General features: G+C 43.5%; 1 protein-coding gene across 1 annotated transcript; it reads right to left on the minus strand.

Annotated features, from left to right (window-relative positions):
* Positions 1-204: 204 nt before the first annotated feature.
* LOC106538083 (TBC1 domain family member 15) lies at positions 205-23,167 on the minus strand. The gene is made up of 12 exons (XM_087707879.1): positions 23,002-23,167; positions 22,613-22,726; positions 21,750-21,949; positions 18,817-18,996; positions 18,597-18,682; positions 15,337-15,440; positions 14,285-14,352; positions 12,660-12,806; positions 10,255-10,345; positions 3,964-4,088; positions 2,313-2,457; positions 205-414 (listed from the first exon to the last, which is right to left on the minus strand). Exons 1-12 carry the CDS (start codon positions 23,064-23,066, stop codon positions 363-365), a joined length of 1,377 nt encoding a protein of 458 aa, XP_087564005.1. The 5' UTR covers positions 23,067-23,167; the 3' UTR covers positions 205-362.
* Between the last annotated feature and the right edge of the window lie 2,701 nt (positions 23,168-25,868).

Raw genomic sequence — 25,868 nt, forward strand, 5'->3', positions numbered from 1 at the left:
TCCCTTCCAGCTGTATTCTGAATATCAGCGCAGCCAAATAACTTGCTTTTTTTGTGAGGCAGCCTGGAATCTGCATGTCAAAATTCTATGAGATTCCTCCAAATAAAAATTGTGCTGTGGGCCAACAGTGCAGTAAGGTACATATTTTATGTGAAAGGATATTTGAAGTTCTTTGTTCACTTATTAAGAGGACTGGACAACACATTAACTTGTTACGTTTTATAACTTCATTGGAAGTAGTTCTCAAGAAGATGTTATCCCATTTCGTCCAGCAGAGGGTGCTCAAGCCCATTTTTCCCCCCTGCCGGGATGTTCTTGTCAGCATCTAGAATACAGAGCACTGCTTTCCCACCACAGGATGGTCACGGCCGCTCGTCCCCATGCAGCATGTTCAGCTGAAGTCTGCCTTGCATCCTGTGACAACATTGAAGTGACATTGGTCACAGTGGAGGAAAACTCTGCATCCCATCCCTTGCTGTGAACCGTATTGTTATTGCACTCCCAGGAATGCTGGATCCATGGCTTCTCTGTCTGCCTTTGGCTGGATTTACTTGGAAGTGGGCCCTAAACTAAGTGCCAGCCAAGCTCTTACAAGGTGAAGGGCCATCAGATCCCAAGGCAGGATATCCAAGTGACATCAAGATCCACATCACTTCTCTTTGTCAGCTAATACGAAGCCTTATATGCCCCACCCAAAGAGGGAGAACAGCTCATTTCCGCAATCTGGTCATCTGTCCCGTGACCCGTCAAAAGTGCGGTCCACAAAAGCGCGATCGATGAAAGCGCGCATTTGACGTCATCACAGCACGACGAAAAAAAATAAAAATTGAAATAAAAATAAAATTAAAGCAAGCCGATTCACATAAAGGTAAGGGTTAGGTTTAGGGTTAGGGTTAGGTTAAGGGTTAGGGTTAGGTTTAGAGCGTTAGGGTTATGTTTAGCGTTACGTTAAAGGTTAGCGTTAGGTTTAGCGTTAGGTTAAGGGTTAGGTTTAGGGTTAGGTTTAGGCTTAGGTTAAGGGTTACGTTTAGGGTTAGGTTTGGGGGGGTTAGGGTAAGGTTTTCGCTTTATTTTTACATTTTTCGATCACAGCGCGATGTTTTCGTCGCGCTGTGATGACGTCAAATGCGCGCTTTCGTCGACCGCGATTTTGTCGTCCGCGGTTTTGTGGTGGAACCCATCTGTCCCCTCTTCCTTGAATATGTACCAGATGTGCTGCTCCACAGGTAAAGAAGGAAGCAGATGATAAGATCTGAGAAAAGTTATGGAAGCGGTTTGCCAGCTGTTGGGATCTGGTGTGAAGAAGATTTGCCCTGGGAGGTTACACAACAGCATCTGGCTTTTCTTTATTTGGGGAGGGTCTTACAGGTTGTGTTTCTGCACAGTGGCAAGAAACCACTTGGTTCATTTTCAGCAGTAACTGATAAAGAAGGGATGTCGGGGAGGTGAGGCGCACATATACAATGGGACATAGTCCGCTCACTTTGGTTTTCACTGGAAATGTTTTGAAGTGGACTTCCTGCATCCCGAGACCCTTGCCCATTTACACTAACCACAACCACTTTGTCTGATGACTCTAGGAAGCTGCTAAAGCTGGCCTCAACTCTGAGCCAGGAATGTCATATTCCTGAGTGATGGATGTAATATTGATCTTATTTAAAGGACTGTGGTACAAGTGATTGACACAATGTGCATGGGGTACTCTGAACCAGGGGTGGGTTTCAACCGGTTCGCACCGGTCCCTGCGATCCGGTTGGTTGCCGAACCCGGAAGTAAGTAACTTCCGGGAACGGCGAAGCCCCCCCCCGCACCCGCCCGCACACCCGCGCCCGCTCCTTACCCGGTTTTTACGAATTCTGCGCTTCCACGCATGCGCAGAACGCATACAGCGCCTGCGCGATCCTCCAGGAGCAGCTGGAGCATCGCGCAGACGCTAGTACGCATGCGTGCGCCGCGTGCGTGCACACGCGAGGATGCCGCATGTGTGCGCGAGGACGCTGCGTGCATGCGCGAGGACGCCGCGTGCGTGCGCGAGGACGCCGTGTGCGTGCGTGAGGACGCCGCCGGCCTCGTTCCAACCGAACCGGTTGGAACAGGGCGAGAAACCCACCCCTGCTCTGAACTTTCTGCAAACACCGTCAAAAGGGCCCAGTGATGATTGGATTTCTTCATTACATGTCTTCCAGAATGCATCCCTTTTGCATGGAAAGGATTTTGGTCCTGAACTTTAATTTGATTGGAGGAAATGGAATCCATTGGGAATCCGTTTCCCCCGTTGGGGAAAATCTGCCCCTTTGAGGCCACTTGCCTACCTTTGTGTGAATAGGAAAAAGTCATTGACATCCTGGTACTGAAGCAGCTGCTTCCGGTTCTGGATTAAGACTGCAATGCAAAGTAACACTTCAAACGTAATCTCATCCCGATCCCCGGACGTGATAGGAGCTGGTGCTTCCACACCTATGAACAGAGAACAGGATGTGTTTGACAAGACCTTCTGAACTTGGCCTGATCTAAGATCAGTTTTGGAAGGCATCTGGAAGGAAGAGATGTGGTAGCAATCATGGGAGATGTTGGCAACCAGAATGGGAAAGAGTGGGACCACAGTTTTCTTTTCTTGGTCACACTTCCTTTGAGGAAACCAGCAACATTCCATCTGCTTCTGGAGCTAAACCAAAAGTTCTACAACATTTACTAGGAACCAACATCCTGCTCCCCATATCTCTATACAGTATATATGGATTCAAATGCAATTTTTACTTACCAAGGTAGCTAGCTGAAGGCAGAAAATCAAAATGTCATCAAAATGATAGTGGTTGGTGTGTATTTTTAATAACTAAGAATATTATGTGTTATATTTATGTTTAAGGTAAATGTATTATGTGTTATGTTCAATGTCAAATCTATCACCAATCCTTTTGATCATCAGTCATAATACACAATCCAATTACAAAGATGGGAATAAAATTTCTATGTGTATTTGTGGCACATGATTTATCCATACAAAAATCTAAAAACTTGAATATCACAGAGTTCCTGTTACTAAGCCCTGAATATAGTATAACATACGTACTATATTCAGGACATGCCCTGAAAAGAAGGTCAAACTGTCTTTTAAATAAAGTCCCAATGGTGCTTTTTCAAAAAGGCAAATGGGCTTTCTTTTTCCTTGAAGATGTTTCGCTTCTCATCCAAGAAGCTTCTTCAGTTCTCTTGGATGAGAAGTGAAATGTCTTCAAGGAAAAACAAAGGAAGGCCAGTTGCCTTTTGAAAACACACCTTTGGTACAACCATGGCCTGAATGACTGAGAATCCCCATAGACCTTTAAATAAAGACACAGTTAAATGTTTTAAGCCCAGTTAATAGGACTAGCACTGATGATGTTACTAGTTAGGGTAATGAAATGTCTGCAAGAAAACAAGCAAGCTCAGAGAGAACCAAGGACCCCTCATTAATAGGAGTTGCCTATTGATGATATACTCAAACTTCCTGCTGTAAGTTAGCTGCCTTGTCCTATCTAGTGAGAAGGAGTCCCTCACTTAGCTCTAGCTTCAGAAGAATAACAGAGTTGGAAGGGACCTTGAAGCAGTGGTGAAATTCAATTTTTTTTACTACAAGTTCCGTGGGCGTGGCTTGGTGGGTGTGGCAGGGGAAGGATACTGCAAAATCCCCATTTCCTCCCCAATCCTGGGAGAAGGATACGGTAAAATCCCCATTTCCTCCCGATCAGCTGGGACTCGGGAGGCAGAGAATAGATGCGGGCAGGGCCAGCCAGAGGTTGTATTTGCTGGTTCTCCGAACTACTCAAAATTTCCACTACTGGTTCTCCCGAACCTGTCAGAACCTGCTGAATTTCACCTACCTTGAAGGTCTTGTAGTCCAACTCTCTGCTCAAACAGGAGACACTTTGATATAGAATAACAGAATATGATGTGGATCCCTCTTCCGCAGGGAGAAGTGCTCACCTTCCCTGCGTGTCCGCCATATCCAGGCACCAAAGTTCATCTTCCCAGCCTCCAAAGCGCTGATTTCCAAGACTCTCACGGCATCTGAGTGTTCCAGGTCCTTCTGGAAAAGCAGCAGCAGCCACCTGAGGCGGAGGTAGGAGGAGAGCTGTGGCAGAAGCTGAGAAAAAGAGCTCGCCATCCTAACCACTCCCTTGACCAGGACCCTCCCCAACCCACTTTCCCATCGATCTATGCTTTCTCAGCCAATTAGGTCTGCTGCAAAAAGCTTGCTGGGGTTTGACCCGAGCATTTATTTTGAATATTATGCTCCGGAAAAGGAAAGAAGTCTCTCAGGATGGGCAGACTCTGTGTGAAGGGGTTCCAAGTAACACCCCCAATGAAAGAAGACAGCCCAATGCAAAAGACACTCTGCTTATTTCACTGTTTAATCATCAACTCTGAAACGAGACAGAAGGGTTTTCAAGTCTAGGACCTCATTGTGATCCTCTCTCCATGATTTAGTTAAAGTCCTCTCTGTTCCTTCTCAACCCTCCTTCTCCGAGGGTTGAGTTTCCTCAAAGTTCCATTTTATTACAGATGTCATATTGGCACATCTGGGAAAACCCGAATCTCAAAGCTTCCAGGTTTTCCCCACCCAAGTGAAAGTCCAAGCCCCTGCCCAGCACCCACACGCCCATCACATGGCCCAATCAGGCACTGCCCCAACTGGAGATGCCTCCCAGTCCGCTCATCCCAGCTGCAGGGCAAGGTGGCCTTGACTCTCTGAGAAAGGAAGCAGAAAATGTGGCAGGCCTGAAGGCCCAATGCAAAAGGCACTCTGCTTCTTTCACTCTTTAATCATCAACTCTGAAACGAGACAGAAGGGTTTTCAAGTCTAGGACCTCATTGTGATCCTCTCTCCATGATTTAGTTAAAGTCCTCTCTGTTCCTTCTCTGAACCCCCTAAAAAAGTAGAATAGTACAGCAGGGCTATGCCTGCTCCTCTTCCCAGGCGCCTATGTTCTGGTTTGCTTCTTGGCGGTGATCAGAGGTGGGTTCCTCCCAGTTTGGCTTGGATTGGGTAAACCGGTATTAGCAGCAGCAGGAGGCTCTGCCCACCTGCCCAGATGCTTCTGCGCATGCGCAGAAGTGTCACCTGTGCACATGAGTGCGGGAGCAAACCGGTAGTAAAAAATTTGGAAACCCACCACTAGTGGTGATATTTTGATTTTGCATTTGCAGAGTGTGATTGTTGGTTTATATGCTGGCCTGTTTCCCCCCTCCTTTTTTGGGGTGAGCAATACCCAGTCAGCTCTCAACCCTGCTTAACAGTTAACAATAGCCTTTAGACTTATATACCACCTCATATGCCTCTATAAGGGGTTTAAAGCAGGGTGGGCTGCTGGGGTTCACACGGGTTTGGGCGATCCTCTAGCTAGGATTCTGCCCAGTTCGATGAACCACCAAATGCCACCCCTGGCTGCCCATGCCCACCCCCTCCCTCCTGCCCCACCCTGCCCCTCCCAGGAGTCTCCACGTGGGCCTGTTCATCATGTCAGGTAAGTGCAGGGCCTGCACGGAGGCTCAGGGAGGGGGGAAAACAGGCCTACCGGAGGTTCCAGAAGTCCAGAATCGGGCCTGTTTCCAGCCTCTGAGAGGCCTTGGGAGCCCGGGGGAAGCAGTTTTTGCCCTCCCAGAGGCTCAAGGAAAGCCGGCGACTGGGGAGGGTGAAAAATGACCCCCCCAACCGTGGTGCAGGAGGCCAATTAGGCCACGCCCACGTCCACCCAGCAACAGGGCAGCGAACCCGTTGCTGCAATTTTTGAAGCCCACCCCTGGTTTACAGAGTCAGCCTATTGCCCCCGACAATCTGGGTCCTCATTTTACCCACCTCGGAAGGATGGAAGGCTGAGTCAACCTTGAGCTGCACAGAATCAGTTGAGAGTTTGGTGGAAAGTTTTGAGAGATGATCAGGAAAGGGACTAGCTACTGAACTGGCCAGATAGCTCCCAACTTTTGATCTGAAATATCCAGACTCTCCTATGGCCAGGTGGTCCTGCAGGATGATGGCCAGAGAGTAGAAGTTGTGGCCACCACCACTAAAAGGATCAGGAGCCACCTTGCAAACCCAGTTGAAACCAGAATTACCATTGTTAAGCCAGGTGGTTATTAAGTCCAATTTTACAGTCTTTTTACAGCCATGATCATTAAGCAAATCACTGCAGTTGTTAAGTGAACCATGCAGTCATTAATCAAATCCAGCTTCCCCATTGACTGTGCTTGTCAGAAGCCAGCTGGGAAGGTTAAAAATGGCAATCATGTGAACCTGGGACACTACTAAATGAATGCCGGTGGCTTTGGAAGAAATGTCCATCTGGGTTCAGTTCCAAGTGGGGAAAAAGACACTGGATTCATGGAAGTTGCTTGGAAAGAATGTTTTAATGGTGGACAGGATCTCATGCCTTGAAGATGTTGGGTGAAGAAAAAAAAAGGGGAAGAGATGCTGAGAGTGCCTGGGTTTTATGCCCTCTCTGGGCTTCTGAATTTGAGCTTGTATTCTGATTGGTTGTCAGACTCCCATGGGGCCATGCAGGGGCAACTCTGTAGGCTGTCCTGAGTCCCAGGCTTGGTTGAGCCTTGCTGTGTGATGTAATCTTCCCAGGTGCCATGTGGTGAGAGGGGTGGAGAGCTAATCCTGGGGTGAAATTCAGCAGATTCTGACAGGTTCTGGAGAACCGGTAGGGGAAATTTTGAGTAGTTCCGAGAACTGGCAAATGCCACCTCTAGCTGGCCCCAGAGTGGGTGGAATGGGGATTTTGCAGTATCCTTCCCCTGGAATGGGGAGGAAATGGGGATTTTGCAGTATCCTTCCCCTGCCACGCCCACCAAGCCATACCAACCAAGCCACACCCACAGAACCTGTAGTAAAAAAAATTGAATTTCACCACTGGGCTAATCCTACCATGTCCTAAGGGCCATATCTTATAGCGGTATATAAGTCTAACTGCTATATCTTAATCCCATCACCCTGGAGCTGAAGGGGGAAGGGGCAGAAAGCTGCAGGAAGCTGCTTTGTCTTTAAAACATATTTCACATCCAGGGAAATATAATATTCTGCCTTTTTGATATAGCCTAAAATATTTCATTTTTCTAGGAGAGGGGTGGGTGCAAACTTTCTACATTGCCAAGCATCCAAATTCTGATCCCCTGGCAGGTGCTGCAACACTTGTGAGTGCGAAGAAAATTGTAAGTCACTTTCTCTCCCCCCTTCCCCCCCCCAGTGCTGTTGTAACTTTGAACGGTGACTAAACAAAGGGTTGTAAGTCGAAGAGTTACCCTTATTGGACCAGTAAAGGCAATTTAAAGGCTGGGATAGGTTGGGGATGAAATGAAAGCGATGTCATGGGGCTACAGCAGTAAACCAGATGTTCCCAGGATATGCCATTCTTATGTGCGAATGGAGTCAAGACCTCTGTTTTCAAACAAGGGTAGTTCTGCCAGATTAAAGAAGACTTTAGGCCAGGTGCCCATTAGGGGTCTTTACACCCAACTGTCGGTATTTTAAGATGCTTCTCCCCACCTAAGTTTCTTTTTCTACCCAGCCCATTCCCCTCTCCTTCCCCCCATCATGCTCCTTTTGATCATCCGGCTTTGCCAGGAAGCAGCAGAGACAAGTCCTCCCCTCCCTACACCCCCACCCACCACCCCTGCTTTCTTTTCTAATATCTTCCATGTGAAAAAATCAAGATAAACACAGTTGCTTATTATCTCTGTGGTTCTTAAAAGTCTTTTTAAAAAACAAATTACTTTTTTTTAATTAAAAGTTTTTTTTTAAAGCTTTTTAAATAGGTGAAAAGACCGGCCAAAAGAGCGTTCCTCCCATTGTATCACTCAGGATGGGAAAGAAAGAGAGTGAGAAAGCACCCATAAACGTATGTGTGGAAGCCAGGAGGCTATTTGTGGGAGGAACAAGCACATAGGACAGGACTTCTTCTACATTTATTTAGAAGAAACCTGCATGCTGGATTTTATTTTATTGTAAACCACCCCAAGTTACCTTGTGGTAAGACAGGCAGTCAATAAATTCAATAAAATAAAAATAAATAGATTTATGAGTGTAGGAACCCTGGGAACCCGTACTTAGTGGTCTAGTCCCAATAATATCTCTATTCCTGCTCAGTTGCTGGCATCTGCATTTTAGGGCGTTAAGAAAGGCAGATGAGCAGTTTTATAGCAGATGGTGGCATCTGGGTGACCACGTCTAATATTAGGAAGCTAACCTAAGCCTGGTTTAATATTTGGAAAGGAGACCACCAGAAAATCCAGGGCTATTAGCTAGACGGGAGTTAAAAAACATCTTGTCAAGCCCCCAAGGAAATTGGAAAGTCCAGGCAGTTCAAATGAGTATAAAGATTTATTGTAAGCTTAAGCTCTCTACAAATTCTCTACAAGAATTTGAACTACTAACAGGTCCATACAAATTGGTGTTAGATAAGACTCACAGAAATTGGGGGGGGGGAGGTGGGGGGCTGGACCTGGATCTCTTGTGGGTGCCAAGGGACTCATGACTGATGAAGCGTTTGACTCCTCCCTCCAACTCAGCCTGATCATCTCCTATATATCCCAGAATGAGGCAGTGGCAAACCACTTTTCTAACTGTAAAGGAGAGAGGGAATGCTTTGAAGGACAGGAAGAATAGCTGCTCAACGGTGAGATAAAAAGGATCTGAACCCAGGTCCAAAAAGTAACTCGAGAACACATCTTGGACAAGCCCCTCCCTCACTCATATGGGTGGGAGGGAGATGCAAATTCAGACTTGCACAATTCTGGTTTCTATACTTTTACAATAAAAGCATCCTTGACCTATATGGCATTGGTTTCCTAGCCAGGTGTACCTTGTTAGTATCACTGACAGTATCACTGCTAAGCAAACAATATAGTCCTTGACTTATGACTACAATTGAGCCCAAAATTTATGTTGTTATGTGAGACATTTGTTAAGTGAGTTTTGTCCTATTTTCCGACATTCCTTGCCACAGTTGTTAAGTGAACCACTGCAATTAATAAGTTAGTAACTCGGTTGTTAAGTGAATCTGGCTTCCCCCTTGACTTTGCTTGTCAGAAGGTCACAAAAGGGCATCCCATGACCTTGGAGGACACAGCAACGGTCATAAATATGAGCCAGTTGCCAAGCATCTGCATTTTTATCACATGATCGTGGGGATGTTTCAAAGATTATATAACTGTGAAAAATGGTCATGGGTCACTTTTTTCAGGGGTGTTGTAACTTTGAACGGTCACTAAACAAACTGTTGTAAATCGAGGACTACCTGTAGATGACTTTTTGCAGGGATGCTTTACCTTCCAAATAAAAAAGACTGAAAGGTGCCTTCTTAGAGAGATGTAAATCTTTCCTCTCCAGAAGTACCGGTATCTACAGTATCTGAGTATTTTGTTACTTAATATTTTTTATATATATCTTAGCGCTATAGTGGTACAAAAGCATTGTTCAAATGAGGCAAATGCCTAACCGCATTTAGGCAAGTTGCAGATAATGACTTCTCTGCAGAATCTGGTGACCTCTAGCTGCAACCTTCTGCATCCTGCAAACTTTAGATGCTGCTAGCATGGGCAGCCCCAGAGAATGATGAGAATGGTAGATATGCCTTCTGGAGAAGGAAGATTTTTTTTGGGGGGGGATGCTACTGTAAGTAGTTAGCACCCACCCCTCTCCTAGAAAAATGAAATATTTTAGGAAATATGAAAAGGACAGAATATTTCCCCTAAAAGGGAGGCAGAAACTCAGTCCCTCACCCCACCTTTGTCAATGGGCCATTAAGGCCTGAGCCAGTCTATTCTACATAATAAAGATCTCCCTCCTTCAGGCAGATCCGTAATAGGAATCCCAAACCTCTTTCATTACATCATCACCCAGCAACAGCACAACCAAGCTTGGGACTCAAAAGACAACCTACAAAGTTAGCTAAGACCCCCCCCCCCCGCCCTCTGGGATGACCACCAATCAGAATACATTTCTTACACAGGAACAGGACGCTCCAAGGCGGGGCCCAAGAGAGGGCATAAAACCAGGCCCCTCTCAGCATCACCCCCCTTTTCTGCTCAGGTACTCAAGCCACGTGATCCTGCCCACCATTAAAACCATCTTTCCAAACAGCCTCCATTGTACCAAGTGTCTTTTTTTCCCCACTTGGAACTGAACCCAGATAGACATTTCTTCCAACACGACCCTACAAACAGGCGGAGGGCAATTGGTCCCGTTATACCCGAAGGAAGGAAATGGGAGTTTACCTGAGGCAAAAGAGCAGTTTTTCCTTGGAGACGCTCTCAATATGGTCATAGAGTTCGGGATCCACGTGCTTCAGAAGCTCCTCACAGATTTCTGTATGGACATGACAAGAGAAGATCATCCTTCTTTTCAGTATGCCTTGATGTCATCTCTCTGTCAGAGAAGGATCAGAACTGGAGTGGTGTTGTTCACAAAGGCCCCAATGGGCCTACATGTCTCACACTTCAGGTAAAGAAGGTTTGTTCGCCCAGTTGTGCCAAGCCTGAATCTCCACTGATACAGGAATGGTCAAGGAAGCATTGTCCTGGCAGCCTGTAGAGATTCTCGGTCATCTAGGTCAGTGTTTCTCAACCTTGGCAACTTGAAGATGCCTGGACTTCAACTCCCAGAATTCCCCAGCCAGCATTCGCTGGCTGGGGAATTCTGGGAGTTGAAGTCCAGGCATCTTCAAGTTGCCAAGGTTGAAAAACACTGATCTAGGTCATGGTTGTCCCAAGGGTTTTTTCAGGAGGCAACTGGACTGTCTTGTTTTTTCTTCTGAAGACGTTTTGCTTCTCATCCAAGAAGCTTCTTCAGCTCTGACAGGATAAGGGGGGAGGATCCTGTCAGAGCTGAAGAACCCCTCCCCCCTTATCCTGTCAGAGCTGAAGAAGCTTCTTGGATGAGAAGCGAAACGTCTTCAAAAGAAAAAACAAGAAAGTCCAGTTGCCTCCTGAAAAAAGCACCTTTGGGCCAACCATGATTGCCGGGACAATGCTCCCTGACCATTCCTGTATCAATTGAGACCCAGGCTTGGCAGATGGCACACATTAACAAACATTAGCCCTTTGGCATGTTTCTTCACTTAGACAAATGGCAACGCTCGCATTTTCTTGGCGCAGATTATTATTTTTTAAATAATTGAATCCACACAACCTTGCTTAAGATGCCCATTTATCTTTCCGAAGCTGAATATACACTGCAAGTCAATGCCTGCAGCCACTGCCTCAACATCTAATAATCTTTCCCAGTCCCTCTTCTAATCTCCCTTCCACCTGCTCAGAAACTACCTGCTGCATTTTGTCTCAAAAGTAGCTATAATTAAAACAATGCTAGGGCAGGGTTTTTTTTTCATCTGTGCTGCCATTGTGAAAATTATCTTTCTATTCATTTTAATGATACAGATAGCTACCTATTGGTTGGCTAGTATACATGGCCAGTGGTGTATTAACCATTAAGCAGACTAAGCAGGTGATTAGGACACCAGGCCCAAAGGGGGCACCACAAAGTTGAGAAAGGAAAAAAAAAAACGATGAAGATTTGGACAGTATATACAAAGGAGGGGGGGGGGGGACACAAGATTTGTCAGTGCTTAGGGCACCAGTGAGCCTTAATCAGCCATTGTACATGGCTGCACATATTTTTCCCCCAGGGCCATAACACATAGATGTTGATTTCTTTATGTGTTGGCTTTTGGTCTTTAAAAAAGAAAGTTGCTTTGAGACTTGCAGTGACAAGTTTTAGGGCCTTCCCCCCCCCCCCTTAATCACAGCACAGGCAACACCCTTTATCTCATGTCCCCATGATATTGCTGTCAATGAGACCTTCTTAAATCACCCTTAGTCATACAGTATAGAAGTTGCATTTCCCCCTTAATTTTGACACTGTCTCAGGGCAGTCTCAGGGTGAATTAAATCTGTTAGGCCAGGGGTCCAGCTCTCTGGCTGGAGAATTCTGGGAGTTGAAGTCCACAAATCTTAAAGTTGCCAAGTTTGAAGACATCTGTGTTAGGCGTTTCCACTCATGACCCTGGAAAGAAGTCTTGTGAATGCAATGACTGGGCAGGATAGAGAATGGCAAGAGGAACAACATGTTTCACACCGTTGCCATCCTCGACCAACTCCAGGATAGTTGAAGGACACTTTAACTCTCCAGTGGGGAAGGTCCCTGGGTGGCGTTGCAGCCAAAATACCTGCCAACAGCCATTTTTCACAATCCCTTTTTGCAGCAAACTTGCAGGAAGCATCCTATTCTTCCCTTGAAGCTTTCGCTGAAGAGAAGGCACAATGTTTTTGTCAAACAGAATGCTTCTAGTCAGTGGTGGGATTCAAAATATTTTACTACCGGTTCTGTGGGCAAGGCTTTGTGGGCGTGGCAGGGAAAGGATACTGCAAAATCCCTATTCCCTCCCCACCCCATTAACCTGCTTTCCAGTTCCATTCTCCTGTTCAGGGCAACAAAAGAAGATCATCTGGGAGGCAGTGGGGCGGGGCCAGCCTATTTGCTGGTTCTCTGAACTACTCAAAAATTCCACTACCGGTTCTCCAGAACCTGTCAGAACTGGCTGAATACCACTTCTGCTTCTAGTCAACAGAGCCTCTTTGCAAAGTTTGCATTGTTTTTACTCCTCCATTTCCCCTTCACTCACGTATCTTCCGACGGACACCCGTGGTGGTGAAGCCCCATGCAGACCGCCGCATGTATCCTACAAAGCACCAAAAAGCCTCTGTCTCATTGTCCAGGGTCTCTAAGAAGCGACTGGCGAAGTAATGCATCCCCCGACAGTATCCAATCTCTATAGAATAGGAGAGAACAAAGCAGAAGCAGGAAGAAAAGGGAGGACTATCCAACAACCACTCATTCAGAATTTAGATTCAGAACACTTTGTATGGGTTGGGAAGCTAAGCAGGCTCAACTCTGGTTAGCACTTGAATGGGAGTCACTGTGGAATTCCACCATCATTGGCTAGATTGGGAAAATGGAACAACAGCTGGGAAGAGGTTGGCGGCAAACCAATTTCATAAGGCAGCCATGATATGTGCACAAAGGCAGTCTCCAAGAGTTGAACTGGATTCCAGAGTCTCTTTACCTGTGGTGGAATGTAGTCTGGATTCCCGGGGTGGGGCGGGGCTGCATTTCAGAGAGCAAAGAGGCAGGGAAGTTTAGATAGTTTGGTTGGGAGAAAGAAAGTGAAGGCAACTCCACCCTGTCAGTTCTGATTAATGGTGCAAGTAGTTGCTTTAGTTTGGCAAGTTTTCTGTCTACAAGGGAGGAATAATAAAGGAAACTGCTCAGAATTAATTCTGTGTTACTTCCTTGGGGCCTGAATTCCCGGCCAGTATGGTTGAACTGTTCAAAACTAGATAGGGGAGGTTAGCTCAATAATACACTCAGAAATTGAATTGCATAATAATAATGAGAACAGAGAAGTTCAATGCTGTCATTTCTCAAACAAAGGCTCGCTGAGTTCTACACGCTGTTATATATATTACTTTTGCACATTATAGTTTTTTGAGAGGTTTGGTCACTTGCCCAGCAAAATAAAAACAGGAAATAGGTAATAAATATCCTGTTTTCCATGAATTTTCTCTATGCTGCCTAGGGAATTCTGGGAGTTGAAGTCCACAGGTCTTAAAATTGCCAAGGTTGGACACTCTTGATCTAAGAGGGAAGAACAGAAATGAAGTGACTGCTTCAGATGTTTATAGGTGGGGAATAGAGCTAGCCTAAAACAATTTGCTGCTTGAGGCTTGCCCACCTACCTATCCAAATTTAATCAGTACATTAACTGATTAGCTGATTAGATTGGTGTCCTTCCAGTCCCTGAGAGCAGTAGCAACTATATCTTACAAAGCATGCATAGATGCTTATTCTATGAGCAGTTTAGCCTAAGGCAGCTGCTCAGTGATGGAGCCAGCTGCATGGGGAGAGACGGAGGTAGGGTTTTATACATTCTGCATTATGCAACATCTACCCGACTCTGTGTGAAATATGAGAAAGTTTAGCACAACATTCAGCAGGTACCTCTGGAGGACAAATCTGTTCCTTCCTTAGAACCTCCTTAAGAAAAGCCCTGCCTGCATCTGTTTGAAAAATACTTTGAACTAGAAAGTATTTGGCACATTGAGAGGCCCATATAAATGATGAACGGTGGAACTGTTAAGTGTCAGGAATAGAGAGGTGGGAGGTGGAGAGAATAGGGGAAAAAATAGACAGCAGACTCCTACTGCCAGCTGCAGTTCCTGGAAGTACATTGTGTGGCGGTTTCCTCACCTTGGTGAAAGGCCGCAAACGTGATGAGAATATCCCGGAGGTAAAGCAGCTTCACCAGCCCTTCCCGTCTGTAAAGAGAGAGGAAAGTCACCAGTGCGAGCCACAGTGGCAGGGACAGATCACTCATCTCCAAATAAGAGAAGACATGGTCTTGAACAGAGTTTGCAGATTATACAGTGATCGGTGTGTTTCTGCATTCATGTATAAATAATACTTAGAATCTAAGTAGAAATATAAATCAAAGTTTGCTCAATCTGCTGCCGGAAGGTAACTAAGCAACCTCAAGGTTGTCCCTATTTTGTTGTTGTGGTTCTTGGCACAGATAAACTGAGGCTGTCCTTAAAAAAGCAATAAAGCATTTTGAAGGTGGGGGGGAACCAATTTGATTAGAGCAGTGGTTAAAGACAGGGATGTTTAACTCCTTTAAGCGGCTTCTATCCAGAGAGCTAGTAACTATATTAGGAGGTAGAGGAGTGGGAAAGTTAAGCATCTGTTTGTCTAGATACCCTGCCATGAGCAAGACTGGATCACACTATAACTGCTTTTAATTAAAAGAAAACATGGTCAGGTAATATGACTTTAGATCACCGAATCTCTCTTGGCTGTAAGAGTTCACTTTTGAGTAATTTTGTTTTCTCCAAAGTAGAATGCAGAGTAAATGTCAGCAAATAAAAGCACGGTAAAAGGATTCTGCATTTTCCAAGAGGGATGAGTAATCAAATCAGTTTGTAGTAAAAATGCAAACATTCCTCAAGGTAATGCTTTTGTGTTTCTGATATGCCCATATTTTAATCCAATTGGATTTGATAGATATCCCCATTTAGCCCTGCCACAATTTTTGATCTGTCAAGCCCAATGAAACCTGTCGGTTGTTCAGTTCACTAGCTGTTTATAAATGTTCTTCTTCCTGAGTCTGGCAAAACAGAAGAAGCTAGGCTGGGTATTTTCAAAAGAGAGACCCCAGCCTGAAAATGGAGAGTTTGCAAAATGGGCTTGGCAATCAGCTTTTTTTGTTTCGGCTTAGTTGTGGCTGGGGAAGAAGATGTCCTCACTGGAAAAAGGTCCGGTGTCGGTCAGTCCGGGGAATGTCAGCATCAATATCTCTCAGTGCCTTTTGGAACTGTTGTTCATTAACATATTGGAAGGACGGACTATTCTGGTGAAAGACAAAATATTAGTTTAGGCTTAGTGATTGAGCACATACAATGCACACGTTAGGTTCAGTCCTAGCATCACCGGTAGGTAACATCCTGATCAGAGGTGGATTTCACATAATTTTACCACTGGTTCGCCGTGCACCAAAAATGTGAGTATGCACGTGTGAGCATTTGCTTCCCTCGGGCGTGTGCTTTCCGCGCTTGCACTTTGCTCACATTCACAGCTTGCATGCATGTGCGTGGCTTAGAAAACGTGGCTAAATAAGACAGCATAGCATAAGTGGCCACTACCGGTTCACCCGAACCGGTCTGAATCGGCTGAACACCACCACTGATCCTGATTGGTATCTGGGAGACCAACAACAGTGGATAAAATGAATCAAACTTAGGTTTGGTGCAAATGGAATTGGTTTCAGGCATATTCTCTTACTCTCTACATCCTGGACATAAACTGTTTCAACTTCTTCCCTAAGATGACACTATAGGGCATTGCATGCCAAAACAACTAGACGCAAGGACACCCCCCCCATGCCATCATTCTGCTAAACAATTAATTCCCACATCACTGTCAAACTACCAAGTAGGACTGTGTTACTATTGTTCTACTCATCTTTCCTATTACCTGTTTCCTTATCCTCTTACGATTATCTTTGTTGCTTGTATCTTATGATTTATATTAATTGTTTGTTTAGTATACTAGTATGATTTATGTTGGTTACTTAGTTAACACCCTATGACTATCACTAAGTGTTCAATCTTATGATTTATGATTAATGTATTTTAGGATATGTTCATGATTTATCACTTGTTGCCTGTATGTACACTAAGAGCTTATACACCAGAGACAAATTCCTTGTGTGTTCAATCACAATTGGCCAATAAAGTATTCTGTTTCTGTTTCTGTTTCTATTTCTATTTCTGTTCTCTTCCCTTCCCCTCCATTTCTTAACCTTTGCAAGATTGCAAAAGTTTTGCCCTTTGACCATCACATATTCTTGCTGCCAAAGTTCAATCTTATTCTTATACCCTCTTTCTCGTAAAATAAGCCCCCCTGAAAATATTGCAACACAGCAGCAGCTGTGAGGTGACCACATTCACCGCCTCCTGCACCTCAAAAATAAGACCTCCCCGAAAATAAGGCCAAGCACTTATTTCGGGGGTCAAAAGAAAATAAGATCCTGTCTTATTTTCAGGGAAACACGGTACATCCACTCAAACATTAAAAAATGCATAAAGGTTGCAGATGCATCTACAGATAGTTCTCGACTAACAACAGTTCGTTTAGTGATTGTTTCAAGTTACAACAGAACTTGAAAAAAGGGACTTATGGCCATTTTTCACATATGAACCATTGCACAGTCACAGTGATCAAAATTCAGATGCTTGGCAATTGGTTCATATTTATGACGGTTGCAGTGTCCTGGGATCAAGTGATCACCTTTTGAGAGCTTCTGACAAGCACAGTCAATAGAGAACCCAGATTCACTTAACAACCATGTTACTAACTTTACAACTGTAGTGATTCACTTAAGAACTGTGGCAAGAAAGATCATAAAATGGGGCAAAATACACTTAACAAATTTCTCACTTAGCAACATAAACTTTAGAGTCAATTGTGATCGTATGCTGAGGACTACATATATCTCCATTCATTCTCACACATAAAACATATACATAGTGAAGACTTGATTATATTCAGCCCCACTTAGACTGAATGGATGTTTTTCTTAAATTTTTTAAATGCTTTTATCTTGCTTGTGAGCCGCCCAGAGTCCCAATGGGAGTGGGTGGCATACAAATTTTATTAAACTGAAACTGAAACTTGCCTGGCTGGGATTTTGAAAAGATTTAACACAAGACAGGCATTTTTTTTGGTTATCATAATTAACAATGAGGGGACAAGTGCCATATTAACCTCTTTGAATTTTAAGAATTCCTTATTATTACATAAACATTTCTCAGGCAGTTGGCTCACTAATGCAATGGATGTAACCTTCATCAGTTTCCCCAAGTTGGTCATTCTGACTAGGGATTATGGAAGCCTTAGCCAATATAACTAAAGTATTTGTCTGAGAAAGACTGCTAGGTGATCTTATAATGAGGTAACACCACATAGCAAATCCGATGAGGGGTTTTTGGGGGAGGGGGGGTCTAGGGACAGAAAGTGAGCTCTTATATGCTGAATTGAGCCGCTAATGGATCTTAACATCAAAACATTTGTCTTCTGTAAACATTTTTAAAACTGACCCTGGGGAATTCATGTGACATTCTTGGGTGGGTGGTCTAAATCTGGGACCATTGTCCTTGGAAGAGGCAAGTTTTTTCTTTCTTTCTTTCTTTCTTTCTTTCTTTCTTTCTTTCTTTCTTTCTTTCTTTCTTTCTTTCTTTCTTTCTTTCTTTCTTTCTTTCTTTCTCTTTCCTTCCTTCCTCTTTCTTTCCAATTTATATTGATTTTTCTTAGTATGATTTGATTGCTTATTTGTACCCTATGACTATCATTAAGTGTTGTGCCTTATGATTCGTGACAAATGTATCTTTTATTTTATGTACACTGAGTGCATATGCACCACAAATTCCTTGTGTGTCCACACTTGGCTAATAAAGAAATCTATTGTATTGTATTGTATTGTATTGCATAGCATTGCATTGCATTGCATTGCATTCTATTCTATTGTCTTCTATTGTCTTCTATTCTATTCTATTGTATTCTATTCTATTCTATTCCTTCTTTCTCTTTCTTTTTCCCTTTCTACTAGTACTAATTTCCTAACCACAAAATCCATCCTGATTCACACCTCCCAAAGCTGAATTTTTAAAAGTCTATGAAAGGTTTCTGAGATTTTATTCCCCTCCCCACCCCCAAAAATGCTAACTTTGACTATTCTGAGACTATTTGGCCTTGACTGACAAGTTCATCAATACCTGGCATGGAAACCTCTAATTTTATAGGAGTGCTGACTGCCTATGGACATTCAGTGGTAAGTGGAAAATATGCACATATCTAAGTAAAAAAAACAAACAGCAAGCAGCCATCTCAATGCTGAGCCATGCACCAAACCAACAGACAACATTATAAAGGGCAGCGCACAGCAAGTTTTCCAGTTGCTCTGGTTTATCTTATTTTCAAGAAGCATGCTTTCTGCTTTATTCCTCACCTCACTGTAGGTATCTGTAGGTGGATTGGCTGCTTCCATTTCCCTCTGATCTTCATTGTGTTTCTGGATGGCCAAGGAAAGCTCAACTGCAGGCAAAATGGAACAGTTAGGATCACCTTATCATCTAGGGCAGCAGCCCTTTAAAAGGCGGAGCTCTGTTTCTCCACCCAGTGGGAGGAGCTTAGGAAGCTATAAAACCAACTGGAGAAGCAGCACTTACAGTCGCACTGGGTCCTCATGGTTGCAGCCCAGGGGAAGCGCTGTTTCCATGAATGCTTCATCCATTGGTACTGGGAAGCCATTTGCCGATCCAGCTCCTTCCTCTCTTCAGTTGTGGATTTCTCAGGGTACACACCAAATAGGAACTTCCAGGTGATTTTTCTTTCAATGGGATGTGTGCCTTGATAGAATGATGATAGCCAGATGACAGATTGATGATAAATCAATGATAGCTCAATAATAGCAGTCAGCAGTTAGCAATAGCAGTTAGACTTATATACCGCTTCATAGGGCTTTCAGCCCTCTCTAAGCGGTTTACAGAGTCAGCATATCGCCCCCACAATCTGGGTCCTCATTTTACCCACCTCGGAAGGATGGAAGGCTGAGTCAACCCTGAGCCGGTGAGATTTGAACCGCTGAACTGCTGAACTAGCAGTCAGCTGAAGTGGCCTGCAGTACTGCACTCTACCCACTGCGCCACCTCGGCTCTAGCCAGCTAGATATATTCCCATGCAGCTTCATGAAACCTTGGTTGGGAAGTGTACATGTAGTCTTTGACTTACAACCACAATTGAGCCCGAAATTTCTGTTGTTAAGTGAGACATTTGTTAAGTAAGTTTGCTCCCTTTTACAACCTTTAAGTGAACCACTGCAGTTGATAAGTTAGTAACTCGATTGTTAAGTGAATTTGGCTTCCCCCTTGATTTTGCTTGTCAAAAGGCTGCAACAGATGATCACACGACTATGGGATACAGCAATGGTCATAAATATGAACCACTTGATCCTGGGGATGCTACAAAGGTTGTAACTGTGAAAAATAGTCATAAGTCACTTTTTTCAATGCCGTTGTAACTTTGAGCAGACATCAGATGAACTGTTGTAATTATGCCTCACATCCTATTGAAGATCTTGAAAAATACTGATTGGGTGGGGGGAGGGGAACCAAGGGGAACAGAGTCCCCCCCCCCCCAATTTCCCTCTTCCTAGGTAGCTGCTGGAGGATGTGGTGAAATATCCAATACTTTGAAAGCTGGTTTTAAAGTGTTCGCTTCAGCTGATGAAATGGCAAAATCCTGTTTACACACAGCTTGTACTGAGATTTTCTGCCAAATAGATTACCCTGGCACAGAATTTCATCATTAATACCAAACCTGTGCCCCATCCTCAATCCATGGTTCCCAAACTATAGTTAAAATCTTTCTGTTTTGCTGCTTCTTCTGCTTGGAAAATAAATCTGTTTTCTGCAGAAATGAATACCATTTGGTTTCCAACAAGCTTGGCTTCATTTCTACCATCTATGAAGTTAATTCATCATGCTGGTAGATTGATCTTAGTTCTCTCCTCCACCTAGTGGTCTAGACCAAAGAAATCAAATCACACATCAGGATAGGGTGATTATAGATTGATCATCACCCAAATGAGGTGAGCTGCTACGGGTTCACCTGGATTCGGGAGAACCTGTAGCTAACGTTATGGCCAGTCCAGAGAACCTCCAAATCCCACCGCTGGATAGCCTGGCCCCATAAATTATGGATCACAAGACCAAGCTGATTTTAGACTTTGCACAATCATGCTTTCCTATCTGAATCCCTGTAGTCTGCGAATGTATTTTGAATTACAAAGCAAAACTGCTTATTCAGGGGCAGCTTAGCATTCAAGGAATAATCATACAAGGTATGCTTAGCACGGTTTCTCACTTGAGAATAGGAAACACCTTGCCAGCTCATACTGTTCCCCCCCCCCCAAAAAAACCTAAACTTAGCATAGCCTGTGACAATTTAAGCAACCAGTAAGCATCTCACCAGGTGTTTTATCTGTCCAGGTCTAGACTCTAATGCTTTAGTTGGCTTCTTCCAGGGATCCTCTCTGGATGCATAAGGGCTATAACTCTCCAAACACCTAGGCCACACTGGCTAAGAATTTGGGTGACTCCAGTCCCTGCACATCTAGAAAGCAGCTAATTGGGTAATATTCTTCTATGGGAACTGAGGTTGTCGCTGTTACAGACGCTGTGAGTTTGCCCCATTTTGTGACCTTTCTTGTCACAGTTGTTAAGTGAATCACTACAGTTGCTAAGTTAGTAACATGGTTGTTAAATGAATCTGTCTTCCCCATTGACTTTGCCTATCAGAAGGTCACAAAAGATGATTGTGTGACATCTCCCCCCCCCCAACACTGCAACCATTATAAATACGAACCATTTGCCAAGCTTCTGAATTTTGATCCTGTGACCATCGAGATGCTGCAATGGTTGTTTGTGTGAAACATGGTCATAAGTCACTTTTTTCAGTGCTGTTGCAACTTTGAATGGTCACTGAATGAATGGCTATAAGTCAAAGACTATCTCTACAACTGGGATGTTTGATGCACCTACTGCCTGTTGTTTTAGTCTCAAGCAAGGCCTTCTTTTGAGAAGGTGTTAAACTTCCATCCCCACAATGCTTTGCAAAGCTGAAAACGCCTGTTTTAAAAAGGCCAAGAAAGACTGCTCTAGTTTCCCCTCTCCATAACAACAACAACAACAACAACAACAACAACAACAACATCCCTTATTTCAACAAATTGATGTAAATTATTCCAACATCTATCAGACTGAGAGCCAACCTGATGCCCTCAAGATGGTTTGGATTGAAATTTCCATAACACAAGGCCATCATGCTAATTAGAACTAATAAGGATTTGTGGTTTGATATATTTCTGAGGCACCCACTTGCCAGTGTTTAATCTGCTGTATAAGATCTGTGGTCATCTGTGGGATTCGTTAGATAATTCCTTCCCTATCTCTCATACTAAAGAAAGATGAAAAAAGCTTTCTGCTTGCGTTGGTCAGAACCAGCTCTGCTTTTTTGGGGTGTCTACTGGGATCTTCTCACCACAGAACTGACAAATGTAAGACCAGGTTTCACTCTTTGCCCTGACATATCCCGTCTTTACCTCTCTCGTAGACCAGCTTCCGCATACCAAAGACATCTAACCGGCCATCATTGTCAAACAGGCTGTAGATAGATTTAGAAGGCAGTGTTGTTCTCCTTCTGCCATCTTCCCTTGGCTTATTTGTAGCGCGATTCTTCTGATTAGCATCTGCTGTCTCTCTTTCATCCTTTCCTTGGAGTGCTGTGGGCTGAGCTTTCATTCTTCATGTGATCAAATAGGAAAACATGCCCAAACAGTTAAGACTATAAAATCAAACCACAACTTGGAAAGTTTGTTTCACACATCATTTTGGAGGCATCCTGAATATGACTAGGAGCAGAAAAACTGCGGCTAAAAACCAAGTTTCACTTCAGTGCAAATGATACGTGTTTGAAAACCTTATTGCGGTTTTTAATTTATCGATTTACCCAAACAGCTGTATTTAAAGGCAGTTCACTTCCAAAAAAAGGGCAGTTTCAGTGATGGAGTCCCCCACAACTGGTTTTATTTTTGTGCAAGGGCTTTCGAAATGTATCATGTTGCCCCTATTAATGGTATGCAAAAATCTTCTATCCGGGTTTTTTTTTTTAAAGGCTTTGTTTTGTCTGTTGCTTATCAGTGTTTGGCTGTTTATCCGTATAAAAAATTAAAAGCATTTTAACTGTTTGAATGGTACATTAATTTGAGTGCTTTTTAATGGAATGCAAGGAGAACTTTTAAAAATAACAGATTTAATAACTGGCGGTAAAATTTGCAACAATTCAGTGAGCAATGAATATCTTTGGCAAAGTGATTCCTTTTTAGATACAGCTGTATATTCTTTCCCTTCTGCACCTATTATCTTCCCTGCTCTAGATGTTTAGCTTGTTCCTAGAGGTTCCCACCTGAAAAAGCATCTCCAACATGGAATCAATTGCAGTAAGCGGTTATTGGAAAGTTGCTGGAATAACCTCTGGGCCTGGTAGTCTGCAAACTGCAACAGGAGTGCAATGGTTTCTCTGTGGAGAATAAGGATTGGATTAGTTGTGGTTTGGTGCAGACATGACATACTGCAGTGATGAGCAGACCTCAAGCGTCTGAGATCAAGTGGTCCATTATTGTAAGTTCAGCGTTCACCAATCAAAACCAAAAGCAAAATAAGGTGCTGTGTGTGTGTGTGTGTTTTTTTTTAATCCATGGCAAAAATTGCAAATTGCATGGTCATTCCCAATCATATTAAAATACACACTTTATCAGTAGGTGAGTTGGTGGGAATTCTGGTTTTATAACTTACCGGGTTGTTTGAAACCAGCTCCATAAGAGCTGATTCACCAGATCTGTAGTGTGTATAACCTTCATCCCCTGCCTCCTGGTGCTGTAGGCATGGGAACTATGGCTGGATAGACATGATTTTCATGGTCCCAGATTCCTATCTTAGTTATCCACCTGCTTGTCTTAACATCTCTACCTAACAACGTTACCAACATTGTGGAATTTTCAATCCCCATGATGTCATAATGGCCCTTTCTGTTATAAGAAACTCCTCAAAGCACCAATTGTTTAGCTTTACAGTATATTTACTGATTTCTCTCTCTCTTCATTCTAAGCACTGGTCCATGAAGGCCTGCTTCCCATTCCATATGTGGAAAAGGGAGTAATTTAAAAGCACAGTTTCATTGTTTAGGATTAAAGACTGAGAAAATTAATGGAGGAGAAAGAGTAGTTCGGAATGTGGGACAAATTGCTATTTCATAATGCAAAGAGCGCAGCTCGGGAGGAAAAGGGGCGTGGAAGAAAAAGAAAAAAGTGAGAGAAATTAGAGTGGAAGTAGGAAGAGTGAGAGAAGAAAAACTATGACTTATTTATGGAAAAAGGACAGGAGGACAAATAATCTCCCCGGACAGTCAATGGAATGTGCAAATAAGAAAAGAAGTTACGATGGCTGTTTCGAAGAGATTCAAAATAAGTAGATTATAGGGTGCCATGGAAGTGAGTGGAATTGTGCTAATGGAAGATATGAAAATGGATGGTAGGCAGTGGTGCAGTGGTGGGTTGCAGGCGGTATGCCCCAGTACGGGCGTACCGGAGACTGCCCAGAGGAGATGATGATTAGAAGTATGCTAATATTGCCCCACTCTAAAAGGGAGTGGTGGCAAGAGTGAATGTCTAAACTACAGGGGGATTAGTTTAACAGCGCCTGGAAAAACATTTGCTAGAACTCTGATTAAAAAGATGCAAGTGATGACAGTGAACAAAAACTGGGAAGTACAATTTAAGTTTAAGCCAGACAGAATATGCAGCCCATATTTTACTGTTCAGAAGGTACCAGAAAAATGTTTGCATCTGAGAAAGCCAGCACTGCATATGTTTTGATTGTTGAACATTTTGCACAAGTATACAATTGAATGTCTCTTGTGGAATGCAATGAAAGTGATATGCAATAGAGATAAAGCATGTGGCCATCAATGGAATGGTTAGCAAAATGTTCAGTTCTAAGTAGGGAATAATTAAAAATAAACAATAACAGTATAAAGACTGTGATGATGAAGATGATGATGAAGAAGAAGCGTATTGGCTAGAGACACACAGGTACATGTCATTTTACATGGAGGTGATGCCGTGTTGCTGGTTGAGGATCCCAATGGATTGCAGTAAGTGTTGGACAGGCTGCATAATGCTGCAAAGATAAGTCTAGATCGGAAAATTAGTGCATCAAAGCTAAAGGGAAATGCATCAATCACAAGGAAATGGAAGAATTCAAATTATACTTGAAGGATGCAAACTAGAGTAAATCAATTAATGTATGCATCTTGGTGGAATATTTACTAAAGACGGGGAAATTGTCTGACATTGAAATGCTGGTAGAAGAGAAGGGACAGTATGTGACATATTGCCAAGAGCGAAAAGTGAAAATAGCTGCCTATAAGACAGTGTTTCCACCCTGTTTATTATGTGCACATGAGACTTGGGTATGCCAGGAGAAACATAAAATAGAACACAATGGGAATGGATTGCCTAAGAAATGTTAATGGTAAAATGAGGGGTCCTTGGTGCTCTCTGAGTTTTCTTGCAGACATTTCATTACCCTAACTAGGTCACATCATCAATGCTAGTAAAGAGTGCTGTTTGCTGTCAGTTTATATTCTGGCAGCAAACAGCACTCCTTACGACTGTGTTTCCCCAAAAATAAGACATGGCCTTATTTTCTTTTGACCCCTGAAATAAGCACTTGACCTTATTTTCGGGGAGGTCTTATAATTTTTGAGGTGCAGGAGGTGGCGAGCCTCATGGCTGCTGCTGTATTGCAATATTTTGGGGGATGGCTTATTTTCGGGGGAGGGCTTATTTTAGCGCATGTGCTCAAAAGCCCGATTGGGCTTATTATCCAGGGAGGTCTTGTTTTCAGGGAAACAGGTGATGATGTCACCTAGTTAGGGTAATGAAATGTCTGCAAGAAAACAAGCAAGCTCAGAGAGCATCAAGAACCCCTCATGTCAACCCTGAACTGCAAATATTCTCCTTTACTAATGGTAAAACACAAAGCAATAGCATCAGAATGAACCAGACCTGAATGAATGTGGATTTCTCTGCACCTCCAGGTCAGGATTCAGGTGGAAGGTGATGGGAAGGTTTTCTTTCTACCTGAGAATACATACAGGTGCTACTAGTACTGGGGAATTCTTTACTGACAACCATTTGTTCAGTGACCGTTTGAAATTATAACGGCACTGAAAAAAATGACATTTGGCTATTTTCCACACATACGACTGTTGCAGCATCCCCATGGCCATGTTCTCAAAATCCCAACACTTGGCAACTGACATGTACTTGCGACGGTTCCAATGTCCCAGGGTTATGTAATCATCTTTTGTGAACTTCTGACAAGCAAAGTCAACGGGGGAAGCCAGAATCACTGAACAACTGTGCTACTAATTTTAGAACCACAAAAGGTCATCTGTAGCAAAAGGTCGTAAAATGGGACAGAACTTATTTAACAACTCTTTTGCACAGCAATGGAAATTTGGGGCTCAATTATGGTCATATCCCGAGGACTACCTGTGGTAGGTACAGCTGGACTAGTCTGGCCGGATAGTCTGCCTCTATGTGAAGCAGCTGGTAAAGAATGAGTTATGGCAGAAATGGGGAGCTCTAGGAAATCTC

Source organism: Thamnophis sirtalis, unplaced genomic scaffold (genome assembly GCF_051295495.1).
Source record: "Thamnophis sirtalis isolate CommonGarterSnake01/CBP01778 unplaced genomic scaffold, rThaSir2_p1.2 scaffold_3, whole genome shotgun sequence".
NCBI lineage: Eukaryota > Metazoa > Chordata > Lepidosauria > Squamata > Natricidae > Thamnophis > Thamnophis sirtalis.

What these genes read in the sequence shown, in the direction of transcription:
- LOC106538083 (XM_087707879.1), bottom strand. Translation starts at nt 23,066, where the DNA reads ATGAAGGTTATACACACTACAGATCTGGTGAATCAGCTCTTATGGAGC. An exon ending in GTTTGCGGCCTTTCACCAAG is followed by an intron (nt 12,807 to 14,284) that starts GTGAGGAAACCG and finishes CCTATTCTATAG; the next exon opens with AGATTGGATACTGTCGGGGG. An exon ending in ATGGCGGACACGCAGGGAAG is followed by an intron (nt 2,458 to 3,963) that starts GTGAGCACTTCT and finishes CTCTGTTCATAG; the next exon opens with GTGTGGAAGCACCAGCTCCT.